This window comes from Gymnoscopelus braueri, assembly GCF_963280865.1.
Source record: "Gymnoscopelus braueri genome assembly, chromosome: 1".
In the NCBI taxonomy this organism is placed as follows: Eukaryota; Metazoa; Chordata; class Actinopteri; order Myctophiformes; family Myctophidae; genus Gymnoscopelus; species Gymnoscopelus braueri.
Window position 1 is genome coordinate 31,797,685 of NC_137603.1, and position 14,023 is coordinate 31,811,707.

The window sequence follows — 14,023 nt, forward strand, 5'->3', positions numbered from 1 at the left end:
TCAGTGATGTTGAAATGAGAGCTGTCACCAATGTTGGGAAATTATTTATAGAGTTCTGTGTTCAGCCTTGTATTTTTGGCCTTGGCACAGGGGTGATAAAGCCAGAAATAAGTTTGGCACTGAATGAGTTAATGTTTTACATCAGCCCACCCACTGCCTCTGTACCATCGCTTCTGTATAGGCATACTAAAAACGCAGCCTTGGCCTTTCCTTCTTCATTCACTCAAATGTGAAACATTTCAAACAAGCAGCACCGTTTAAAAAAAAAGAATTATCACGTTTTTTAACTGCGGAAGTATGTAAAAGTGTATAGGATGCAAGCTCAACTCACAATTGTAAAGAATGCAACCTCAAATCACACCTACAGTACGTGTGATTCACTGTTTGCCGTGCGCACGGCTCAACAGAGTACAACGTTAAGGTGAAAGAATGGGTCAGCTCTCTCAGAAACGTCCTTCGGGTACTTTTTGTTAAATAAACATAGGCATGAGCAAACCACAAACTTGTTTCGGTGTCGAGCCTTCCTCAGCGTGATGAAGGTATACAAAACAGCTGCGTATAATGAATGACTGTAGGGGAGACCCCTCTTCAAACTTGGTGGGTGGTAAATAGTGTAAGTAATTGTTTCCTTTTTTTTTTTACTTTCCTTTGTTTTCTTATACACGGCATCTATTTGAACCAGTACATCTAGAAAAGATACAGACTCCCTTCTAAAGCTCATTTTATGGAGGACATTCTAGAGTTGATGTACAAAGACATCATCAATATAGCAAAAGCCAAAGAGGGAACACTTAAAAAAGGGAGAAAAAGGATTGTTGTGGTACACAAGAGGATCTTGCCCATGAATGTTGCCCCTTCTTATTTTTCAAAGGTGTACAAGTGTATAATGTATTTTGAGTTTCATGTTAATTAGCCAGTTTGTATCCACACTTACCGCTTCAAGTGTTTCACCCGAATCACCCAGGTCCCCTTTATGAATGACACAGCTGTTCTGTATCTCCATCACGCTGAGGAGGGCTTTACGCCAAAATGTGTTTGTGGTTTACGTTTGTTTAATTAAAAGTACCTGATGAAGGACACTTCTTCTGTGAGTGCTGGCAGTTCTTTCTCCTTAACAGATCATGCATATAGACAACACAGATCAAACTGTGCAAACAGGCGTACACTTAATTTATACATTCATTATCTATATGGATAAATCAAGAGAATGGATAGAAACCCGGTGAAACAGGTTTAAACCATTCAATCCGGGATCTGTGTAATTTTAGATTTCTTTGGGCTATTCTTGAAAAATCGTGAAAGTTTGTGCAAATCTTTGAATATATATATATTTTTTCAAAATATTTTTACTCAAATCGTTGCTTCTGGGGGATTCTACAAATGTGTGCTTTTTTAAAAACTTATGCTGCTTTAATATCAGTGTTTCTCAAACTTTTTCATGTCAAGGACCCCCAAAATGATGAAAATATGTATGTATATATTCAAAGATTTGCACACATTTTCAAGATTTTTCAAAAACAGCAGATCTGCTATTTTTGAATAGCCAAAGTATAAAATAATGGTTAAAGGTGGTTAAAAACTAAAATGGCAGATGCTTTCCCGGTCTTAATGGGTTAAGTAACCACTTGTAAAACAGAGCTTTGTATGAACTGTATGAACCGTTTGATTACTGCTAGTGAGTGAGCTCGCCCAAGGTCAGTGTCTCAACACTTGGATTAATCACTACTAGCCTTGCAACTCTTCAAGCTTTTTAGAGAGAGGCTGGTATTTACAAGCATTGGGCTGAGCTGATAGATCAGTAAGGTTATTGTGTTGGAGCCAGCAGGGTGGTTGATTATGTGTTTCAACAATGGTGAATCATGAGTAGAGTTTGAGGACACGCTTAGAATAGGTGAAGTTTTGAAGATGTGTTTGTGGTGGCGAGTATTTTCTGAATTTCCAATACTTTTACTTCTACTCCACTACATACGGGTGGGTTAGGTTAAGACTTTTGACAGGGGCCAGTTTGGAATTGCGGCCTCCTGAAGGTGTTTCTTTAGGGCAGTTTTGAAGGGTTTTACACTCCTTTACTCCTTTTGGTTGGGCATTCCACATTTTTGCTGCATAGCATGAGAACGAGTTCATTCCCTTTGTTGTGCCGAACCTGGATTGAACATGATCCGTGGAGCTGCCTCTGGTTTTGCGATCGTGGACTTCATTAGGATGATGCAACGATCTATGTGATTTCTGCAACAGGCCGCACGGACAAGAGAGTGTATCCAAAACACACATGGCCATTTCCTCTCCTATCAACACACACATGCATCCATGCGTGCTATTCAGTAACAGGGTTGGTTTAATGTGGAATATTAATAGATGCGTATATGATGAGTTTTCTCAGTCAGTCATCTCATATCTTTTAAACAGCTGTGCCAAGCACAAACTGGCTCACTTAGAGAGGCAGCGCTGGGAGCAATTCACAGCAGAATGGATTGAGGGGCTTGCGCATGTTTGAAAGAAATAAATAAAAAAAAGGCACTTATCATACCGCTTGTCTCCTGGAGTGAGCCTATATTATTACACTAGCACATTTCCCAGGAAGTGCCGTTCCGCTGAATTCCGCTGTTTAAAATCCAATTCTCGAGCGGTGGTCTCATATGAATGCATAAATGCATATCATCCGTGTTGTTTTTTTTAACTGTGCAGTGGCTCAATTTCCATATCAAAAGTGTGAACCTCCTTGCCAAGAATTCTCAAAAGTCCCATTTACTGATCAATTGTTGAATTCAGCGGAACAACACTTCCTGGGAAAATCTGCTAGTGGAAGAATATCTAGAGGCTCGCTCCATGAGCTACAACGTTAAGCTAAATGTCAAACCGTCGGAAACACCGTTTGGGTCCACAGGGCTTGTCCACGAGGTGTCAAGGAAAGTGTAAATTGTGCCAAAACACAATTCCTTTTACAGGTAGAGGAACAATATTATTTGCCCCTTACACAATGCCTGCACCGCATTCTCTTTGCAGTGATGCATTCCATTACTATTAACACTTGAGCTTGGTAGACGGTTTACGGTTTACTTAGTAAACTTGACTGTTGGCACCGTACTTGGTCTGCTCTTTTTTTTCCCTCCACAAAAACCTTGTGTAATTTTTTTTTTTTTTTGCATTAACTACTTGAACCCCAGAATCCCTATTCTAGGGGGAACATTAGCCGAAAATAGCAGATCTAAAAACACCTCACAGCTGCTTTTAGATCTGCTATTTTCGGCTAATGTTCCCCCTAGAATAGGGATTCTGGGGTTCAAGTAGTTAATGCAAAAAATAAAATAAAAATAAATTACACAACAATTTAGAGACCCCCCTATAGTACCTCTGATGACCCCCTAGGGCCGGGGTCCCGGACCCCCCCTGTTGAAGACCCCTGTTGTAGACCATTGGTTCTCAAAGTGGGGTCCGGGGATCCCCAGGGGTCCTTGGGGGGGGTCACAATCATTTTAACCCCTTTATCCATATTTTACACTTTGGCTATTCAAAAATAGCAGATCTACAAGCTCATAGCGCGGCACCGAGTGCCGCGCTATGAGCTTGTGGATCTGCTATTTTTGAAAAATCGTGAAAATCTGTGCAAATCTTTGAATATATATATATATATTTTCTCTGTGAATTCATTCATTCGCCCACGAGGCAATTCACAACGACATTGTCACAGGGGAGAATTGCAGCGTACGTTTCACTGTGGCTGTAAATGATGTGTAAGAGTGAGTTCACTGAGTTTGTCAGCTCAGCGAGGCTGCTTTCTCCTTAAAGGCATAGTATCAAATCAAATCAAACTTTATTTCTATAGCACATTTACAACAATCAAAATTGACCAAAGTGCTAAACAGGTTTTTTATTTTTATTTTTTAACTCAAATCTTTGCTTCTGGGGGTGGGGGGGGGGTCCCTGGAACTAGATATTTTGAGATGGGGGTGCGCGGCCAAATACATAATCATTTTGGGAGGTCCTTGACAGGAACAAGTTTGAGAAACCCCTGTTGTAGACTGTGTCAGCAGCATGGTCTCCTGACTGTGTTCCTTCCAACCCTGCAGTTCCCAGCGCTCCTCCACAGATGTACATCGCCAGCACCTCCCCTACAGACATCAGACTGACGTGGCATCCGCTGTCCTGGCAGCACAGCAGAGGAGCGGTGACCCGCTACCGCATCGAATACAGCACACTGGAGCAGGGTAAGAGCAAAACACTGTGTCGTGGAATTCTGGATCAATCAGCAATTGATGAGGCACGTACATGTACTGTATGAGTCGAGACAATATTCTAGGTGGTGGTGATTATGCTTTATGTACATGATATCAAGGTCAGAAGTACATTAACACTCATGTCAGTGGTACGGTAGTTCTGCCTCGAGCACAGGGCAGAGATCATAGTTATACTGTAGCTGCCTGAAGGACAAACTGAACCATAACAAGATAGGCTGTACCAAAACAATAGCTATTAGGCCTTCCTGGCCCAAATCCATAGCTATTAGGCCTTCCTGGCCCAAAATGTGTACATGTATCTAACACATTAATAAATAATCCCTGTGAAAATATAACGTTTTATTAACTCATTTAAACAAACTGCTTTAACAGTCATTCAGATAAGATTGCAGATCTGGCTGCATTGGCTATGCAGATCTACAGTACAAGCTCACAAGGCATCGCATCGCCAGGCATTGTGGAAATGCTGTTTTCAAAATATGCATTCGTTCATCAATCACTCCATACACGTTCAGATAATGAGTGCCTCTCCAGGCTATCTCTCATTAACGTGGCGGCACGGGACTGACTGCAGCCCAAGTCTCACGGGGAATAGCCTACAGTACTTCACTACTTTATTTTAGTGTAACTCGAACGCGCACTGCTCGGTATGGGTTAAATAAATGAATATACTCAAGTATTCTATTCATGGTGATGTGATTGGTGTCATAATCTGTCATTCATGTATAGGCTACTAGCGTACTTGACAAAGATTGTAGCGTTACGGAATACATGAAAGACCCAGTTGGGCTTGCATGTACTGTAGGTAGATGCGTGTGCGTGTGCGTGTGCATGTGCGTGTGCGTGTGTGTGTGACTTGACAGGCAGTGAGGCGGGCGGGGGAAACCCTTTCTTATGGCTTTCCATGCTTTGTTTGGTCGTATTCTGGTTCTTCATGTCCTAAAATCGGGCGACGCTCGGCTGTATAGGATCGCTTGATAAATGTCACTTGTACTTTGGCGTAAGGTCAAATATAGGCCAAAAAATAAGCTTGTTTGTACACTCCATTGATAAATGAGGGCCACTGTGTGTTATTATGTATGCAGTGGTGGAGTGAAAGTAGCAATATCACAATATAAAAATGCAATTTGTCGCTGTCGGGCAGAAACCTCTCATCTCCATATTCAAAATGTTTGTGTTTTTCCGTAACTTGATCATACTACAGCGTCACACAAAAGCATCAGGAGCAGCACAACTGAGCAAAACGCTGCATTTTGAGCTTGTGGATCTGCTCTTTTTGCTGTTTTTGAATTTGAATCAGTTTTGGATATATGGGGTTTCCACCGACAGAGACAAATGAATAGTCCTGTACCCAAAAGTGAACTTTCACCAAAAGTGAAAGTATTGACATCAAAATATACTTACGGTAAAAAAAAAAAAAAACGTTCAAATTCTTGAAAATAGCAGATTCACAAGCTCAGTCATAATGCGGCACATTGTGAGCTTGTAGATTGGCATTTCTTTTAATAACCAATGTATGACATTTAAAGTGGTTAATGCAATTTTTTTAATTAATAATCTAAATCTGCACAGTAACTAGTAACTAAAGCTGTCAAATAACTGTAGTGGCGTAAAAAGTGCAATATTTGCCTCTAGAGATGTAGTGGAGAAGTATAAGGTGTTGGAAAATGGACATACTCAATAAAAGTAAATGTACCTCAACATTGAACTCAAGTGCAGTACTTGAGTACATGCACTTCCTTACCTTCCACCACTGAAAGCCTGCAAGCCTCGAAATGGAAATGAAAAGAAGCGTGTTCCTTTTAGGGCAGCTCTGTGAATTCATTCATTCGCCCACGAGGCAATTCACAACGACAGTGTCACAGGGGAGAATTGCAGCGTACATTTCACTGTAGCTGTAAATGATGTGTAAGAGTGAGTTCACTGAGTTTGTCAGCTCAGTGAGGCTGCTTTCACAACAACTTCTCCTTAAAGGCATAGTATCAAATCAAATCAAACTTTATTTCTATAGCACATTTGCAACATTCAAAATGGACCAAAGTGCTGTCAACAAAACAGGCCTGTGCAACGATCACAGGACAAAGGGTAGACAATATGTCACTTTGCCCTGTCTTTACATAACGAAACAATGTATTTAATATTCATTTTTGTACCAATCATTTCCCTCTGTACCAGCAGTCATCAGCCATTGGAGTAGTGTGGTGGTGTTTACCTGCAGAAACACACTGCCCTCTCGCTATGTTTTGGTGTTTTCACTGTTTGTTTTGGTAGTAAAATGTCCCTGCTATGTAAACACAGGGCCAATTGACCTACTATATCTTTTAAGTAATTCTTAAAAGCATGTACTCTTAAGTATTTTTAAAAGGAGGTACGCCAGCACTTTAACTTAAGTACACATTCGACAGAGCAACGTTTACTTGTACTGTAGCTGAGTAATATTGTTTGACCAGGAGCCTCTATACTTTTACTCAAGTACTGGGGTTGAGTACTTTATCCACCACTGGAAATGTTAAGTCAATATATTGGCTGGTATGTATGTGAATGAATGTAGAATAGAATATATACTATTATTGGCAGTTTAAAAGGATCACAACAATGTCACCATTTAGAAAAACGTCAACGTGGATTATACACAAAAAAGCGGAAGAACAACACGCAACAAATTGTACAAACAACCATGAAACAAAGAAAACGAAATCCTATAAAGTTAGAAGCAATACATATTGGACAAGAGGTACAACACTAAGAGAAGAATCCAATGCAGTCAGAGGAGTGTTCAAACAGTACAGAACATGTTCTCTCTCCTACTCAGTGAGTCATCGATTTGTATGAGACCTGAATGCCTTATTATAATAAAGAACATCCTTTGGCTAAGATGCATAATACAAGATAAATAATAATAATAATAATAATAGCTTGAATTTATATAGCGCCTTTCATAAACCCAAGGACGCTTTACATCAGAACAATGAACAACTAACAGACAAATGAACAAACATACAACAAACAACTATATGCCATAAGCCTGAGAGAATAGGGTGTCTTTTCTCCTTAACTATATGAGAGAATAGGTGTCTTTTCAAGGCAGCTTTAAAAGAGTCCAGTGTTGGAGCATCGCGAATCCCTATTGGGATGGAGTTCCACAGGGTGGGGGCTGCCACACTGAAGGCTCTGTCCCCGAAAGTTTGATGACATCATATGTAATTTTCTGTATGATACTTTAAGTCATCAATATGTTATGTTTTTCTTAAAAAGCACATGCATCCAGTTTCATCTGGTTTGACCATAATGTAACCATCAAAACCGTGTTTGAATCTATTTTGGTGTGTGCGTGCGTAAGTGCGGGCGCGTGTGTGTGTGCGTGCGTGCGTGTGCGTATATGGTGCCTTTTTATTTGTTTGTGTGTGTGTCTGTGTGTGTGTTGGGGGGGGGGTTAGGCTTAAAAATGGGATTGATAAAATGTACATCCTAAAATACAAACAATATTACAAACGTGTGTGTGTCTGTCTGTCTGTCTGTCTGTCTGTGTGTGTGTGTGTGTGTGTGTGTGTGTGTGTGTGTGTGTGTGTGTGTGTGTGTGTGTGTGTGTGCGTGTGTGTGTGTGTGTGTGTGTGTGTGTGTGTGTGTGTGTGTTCCTATACAGCAGACCGTGTGTTCTCGGTGGAGGTGGGGGGTAATACGACCCAGTTTACCCTGAGAGAGCTGCAACCCAACCAGGCCTATCGATTGCGGATGGCAGCGGGCACAGGTGCAGGCTTCGGGGTGCCGTCTGAATGGGCACAGCACAACACACTGGCCCACTACAACCACAGCACGCACAGTATGGGTACGTTTGCTTTACTTCAAGTGGTATTTCACTTTGAAACACTACTGTGTTTCAAAGTGAAACTCTTATTTTATATCTTTTTTTTTTCATTTCATTTCATTTTTAACGTAAAATGAAAAAGGAAAGGGTAAAAAAGTCCCTTCACACATTATAAGGACAATATCAGGCATCAGAGTCAGGGACAAGTGAATCAGTGAATTTAACATGGTCAAAATAGAGTAGATGTTAAAAAATCACACCCAGTGTGAAGTGGGCGGTGTCTTGCTAGCTAATCACAATACTGAATGGAGTCAACAATGTGTGATTCACTTTAAAAAAAACATAAATGTTTTTTTGTTTTTTTTAAACCATAAATGTGTTTTTTTTAAGTGCATAGTCCTATTTATAGGGCTATGCACATGTGTCATGTTTCACTAGCCAATCACAGTCCTGAATAGAATGTGATTGGCCAATCACGGTGCAGGGTTAGGGGGGTACACTGGTGGCCAATCACAGCGCAGGATTTGGTGTGCAAATATCCAAACCTCACATATAGGGGCGGTTTCACCGCCCAAAAATGACATGGAACAGTAGCTGCACTGTAAAATCCTCAGTGTTAATTTAAAATCTGATGACGTACAAATGTATTCGGATACATTTTGTGCTACCATCAGAGTGTACACATGTATACATGAACACTGAGGATTTTTACTGTGTGTGTTTCAGGCCGGCGCTGACCACGGGCCGCAGGGACAGCCGCCCAGCCATTTTGAGCTCTAGCCCCATTCTGAAACGGTCCAAGTACCCCTGACTGCAGTATTATGCAGTTCCGTCTCTAGTGTGACGGCTTGTGTGTAGCTATGAGGTGAATTGACCTTTCACACAGGTGTGAGTGCCGCGGTGATTAATGGGCCATTGGAGAACAATAGGCTAAAACAGTGGTTCTCAAACTTTTTTTGTGTCAAGGACCCCAAAATGATATGTATGTTGCCGCGGACCCCCATCTGAAAATATTTTGTACCATGGACCCCCGGAAGAGAAGATTTGAGTTCAAAATGTTTGCTTAAAAAAAAGAGAGGGAAAAAAAGTGTGATGTCTAACCTCAATGTGTTGTCATGGCATCAGCAAACAAATCAGTCAGCTCCATATATGGGCACAAAAGGGGGCATGCCCATATATGGGCATATACTGATGACATCAGGGATCTCCATATATGGCCATGAAAGGGACAAGGACTGACAGATACAGAGATCTCCATATGGGCATATCTACCGGATCGGCGTACAAACCTATAGATGTGAGGGCTGCGTAGTGGCCTGAACCTCTGCGTAGCGGCCCGAACCTCTAGTATATATATAGAAAGATTTGCTCAAATTGTCACGCTTTTTCGAAAATAGCAGATCTACAAGCTCATAGTTGTTGCTATGAGCTTGTATATCTGCGACTGCTATTTACGGGGTCCCGTAGCGTCGGAAAAAAATGGCAAAACAACATAAATCAGAGAAAATTTGACTTTTGTAAATCCTTTAACATGGAAGCAGACGATATACACTTCTTAAGTGGTGTTCGGATCATTCACAGGCAGCAGCAGCGCCTCCCCCCCACCCAATAAAAAATGTTTTTTACGTCTGTGGCAGAATTGGATTTTTGGACGTAAATTACGTCAATTACGTCCTTGGCAGTGAATGAGTCAATAGTAGTGTTGTACGTCCATCAGAAGTTCAATACTAACATCTCACCCTACATATATATGTATATAAACCCTATGTATATAAACTACGTCTCCTAACATTTGAGAGAGATTTACCCGAAAGTTTAGTCTACGATTCAATTCTAAACATGTTCTAAGTGCAGCAGCTAGCCCCGTCGACCTCATGCTAGATAATAATGGATGGAGGACGTAGGTGGGCTTTTGGTTGCACATGTTTGAACATCATTTGATTTGTGAACGTTGCTGTTGTGATTGCAATGTTTGAAACGACTCATTTGTGCAGGAGTGAGGGAACATAATGTCCTGCTGTCCTGGATGTCACGTTCACATGTATCTGCCTGCAATGTGCAATGCCTCTTTTGATGCTTTGGGAATGAATACTTTGTATCTGTAATACCTGTTGTGCTCATTTGTGTAATAAAAACATACATTGTAGTTGACGTTTTTTTTTTCTTCTTTTTTTCTGTGTTGTACTAGTACCTCCCCCTCCTCAATTAGGGCTGTCACGATTACAAATTGAAGTTGACAATTTAATTTAAACGATTTAATTGTGTGTTTGGCATTGAACATTGGAACATATGAATAAATAAAACATTCTGCCTTTTAGGCTTCGTTATCAAAAATTGCACAGGGCAGATATGACAAATAGCTTAAACATACAAAGACATGATTGACATATTTAATAATGTCATACATGTAAAAAATTGCAGAAATAGCTGATCTACAAGCTTACAACGTTGTAAACTTGTAGATCTGCTATTTCTGCTATTTTTTTAATTTGAAAATGTTAAAACATTGAAAATATTAAAACATTTTACATCATGGAGACGAAAAATAAAATGTTGTCCGGGCGAGCAATGTTTTCAGAGAAGCTTTCGTTCTCACAGCAAGGTGGACGATTATGTCTATTGAGAATAGGCCAAAATTTCATTCCTGTATACGCCGCTACTGGTGTGTTTTTCTCCTCACTTACAGTGATCTTCGCCCCCACGGAGCTCAAAGTGCGAGCCAAGGCGAGCACACTCAACGTCACGTGGCAGCCCTCGCCCAATCACACGCAGATCTCCGGCTACAAGCTCTCGTGCAGAGAGGTGGAGGCCGAGGAGCTCGCCATGAAGGGCGACAGGACGACGACGACGCACACCATCCGACTCCGCAAGAAAGCCAGGCATCACTCGCTCACCGGCCTGGGTAAGTCGGGCATCACTCACTCATCTCACCGGGCCCCCTGTCAGCAACTATGTCGACTAACCCGTTTTAGTGTCACACAGTGTTTCCCAAGCTTTTCTGGATCAAGACCCACTTGCGGCCCACCCTTTTGACCACTTACTGTAAAGGGATATTTCACTTTCAAACATGTTTGGGGGTAATTTTAATGTCTACTCTAGCTTTTGTAATTGAAAAAACAAGCAACTTAAAAACTGTCTGGGGTGCTCACAAAAGCCATGTAGTATACATTAAGTTCCTATTTTTGGGATCACAATGAAAAGTCAGTTTTCAAGGTTTTTTAATTTTGGCGGTTTGCCAATTATTTGGGGGGCCCTACTTGCAATATCCTCAAGGCTGGGTAAGTCAGACATCACTCTCTCACCAGGAGTCTTTGTAGAGTCTACACACCTTCCGCCAGGCTACCAGATGGAATAACAATCGCTTCTCAATCTGTTCCACCTTTAACCCATTCAAACCGGGAACGCATCTGTGTAACCACTTTAACCATTATTTTTATACTTTGGCTATTCAGAAATAGCAGAACTACAAGCTTGTAGATCTGCTATTTTTGAAAAATCTTGAAAATGGGCGCAAATCTTTGAATATATATATATATATGTTTTTTTAAGCAAACATTTTTAACTAATATTTGCTTGTCAAGGGGGTCCTTGACATGAAAAAGATTGAGAACCACTGATATTATAGCAACATGAGTTTTTCAGAAAACTGTTAGGATTTAGAAGACATTTGTAGAATCCTCAGAAGCATTGAGGATTTGAGTTATAAGATTTGAGTTATAAAAATGTTCGCTTTAAAATATATATATATTCAAAGATTTGCACTCATTTTCATGATTTAAAAAAAATAGCAGATCTACAAGGTCGTAGCGCGCCACCGATGAGCTTGTATATCTGCTATTTTGTGAATAGCCAAAGAAATCTTATAATGACACAGATGCGTTCCCGGGTTGAATGGGTTAAAAGGGGTGGAAATGCGCTCCGCGCCGCTCCCTGGGAGACCGGGGGAAAAGCAGACGACCAGAGGACTGCAGCCAGACACATTCCTGGCTGCAGTCCTCACCGTTCACACTTTGTTTGGGAGCATGATTTACCCCCAAAATCACACGCTCTACTACTGCCCCACCGTTCCCTATAGGTTCCTATACAATACAGGGTTCGGCCGTAGCTGAGTGGATAGAGCAAGCCGTCTGCTAACCAGAAGGTCAACCGGGCCAACATTTTAAGGAGTTTGGGGAGCGAGTATGCATTGACGTGACTCTAATCTCCAACTCGGGCGAAAATACTCAGTGGTGGAAAAAGTACTAAATTTTCTTACTTAATTAAAAGTATCAATACTGCAATGTAGAAATACTCTCTTACAAGTGAAAGTCCGGAATTCAACATTTGCTTACAGTACAAAAGCATTGGTATCAAAATATACTTAAAAGTACAAAAGTAAAAGTACACATTATGCAGAATGTCCCATTTCACAAGTTTTCAAATGTATACAAATCTTTTGAAAATAGCAGATCTACAAGCTCGTAGGTCGGCTATTTTCAATTGGCCGAAATGTATATAGGGCTGAAGTGGGTATTGTAAGTTTTGTAATAGTAATCAAAATCTATAAAGTAACTACCGTAGAAACTAAAGCTTTCAAATAATTGTAGTGGAGTAAAAGTACAATATTTGCCTCTGAGATGTAGTGGAGTAGAAGTAAAAGTATAGAAAATTTGCAATACTCCAGTGAAGTAAAAAAAAAAGTACTTAAGTACAGTACTTGAGTAAATGTACTTAGTTACTTTCCACCACTGAAAATACTTGTGACATCCAACCCGAAGTGGAAGAGCTGCCTGCCTCACTCTGTTTCGAGGCTTTTCTGAGCAGAGACACATCAAGTGGATGAACACTTATTAACTTGTTAATCTTCTTTAAAGCCTCTCTAAGCTTTGCTCTCATAGGACCACTTTTTGGATCCGTGAGAGTGATAGCCAAATAAATCCTGCTTCTACAACCTTCCCCTACTCCAGCGGTTCTCAAACGTGTTCGCGTCGAGGATGTATTTGGCCGTAGACCAGTGATGGAAAAAGTACTCGAATGTTTTACTTAAGTAAAAGTATCAATACTGCAATGCAGAAGTACTCTGTTACAAATAAAAGTCTGAATTCAAAATTGACTTTAGTAAATGTACAAAAGTATTGGTATCAAAATGTACTTACTGTAAAGTACCAAAAGTAAAAGTACTAAAATGTTTGGAAATAGCAGATCTACAAGCTCACAACGCGTCGCGATGCGACGCGTTGTGAGCTTGTAGATCAGCTATTTTCAAATAGCCTACGTATAAAATAGGGCTGAAGTGGTTTAATGTATTATAATGTAATAATTTATATCTGCAAAGTAACTAGTAACTAAAGTTTTAAAATAACTGTAGTGGAGTAAAGTACAATGTTTGCCTCTGAGATGTAGTGGAGTAGAAGTAAATGTACAGTACTTAAGTAAAGTACAGTACTTAAGTAAATGTACCTAGTTACTTTACACCACTGCCGTAGACCTCTGTCTGAAAATGTTTTGTGCCAGGGTCCCCCACAAGATAAAATGTACGTTAAAACATTTTCAAAAATAGCAGTTGTGCAAGCTCGCAGTGAGCTGTGAGCTTTTATATCTGCTATTTTTTTACTAGCCAACGTACAGTATACAATATGGATAAAGTGGTTAGAATGATTGTGACGTTATTTTAACAAAACATTTCTGGGGACCCCCTGTTACCCCTCCCCCCCAAGGACCCACTTTAAGAACAATGCCCTACTCTATGATCTGTCTCTCCGTATTTACTGTCAAGTGACAAACTTGTCCCCTCGAATAAAAAGAGGGGTTGTAGAAATAAATACAGGCGATTGCCCAAGAACTATAAGTGACCACAGAAGCTTTCCATTTTTACACTGTGTTCACTACATTGTGTCTGTAATAGCGACGGGTCAGAATGAGCGATTGTTCGCTGGGAAGAAGAGCACTCCAGCTAGATGGCAAACAGGCGCTGGCAGCTCAATAAGTGCTTTCTGTGTGAGAC

General features: G+C 40.6%; 1 protein-coding gene across 1 annotated transcript in view; it reads left to right on the plus strand.

Annotated features, from left to right (window-relative positions):
- The window catches only part of igdcc4 (immunoglobulin superfamily, DCC subclass, member 4), a gene marked incomplete at its 3' end in the record, with an annotated part of 159,834 nt that overhangs the window by 122,908 nt on the left and 22,903 nt on the right, over positions 1-14,023 (plus strand). Inside the window, 3 exon segments of the mRNA XM_080432814.1 lie at positions 4,068-4,205; positions 7,879-8,061; positions 10,727-10,942. Coding sequence (XP_080288940.1) covers positions 4,068-4,205; positions 7,879-8,061; positions 10,727-10,942 — 537 coding nt within the window.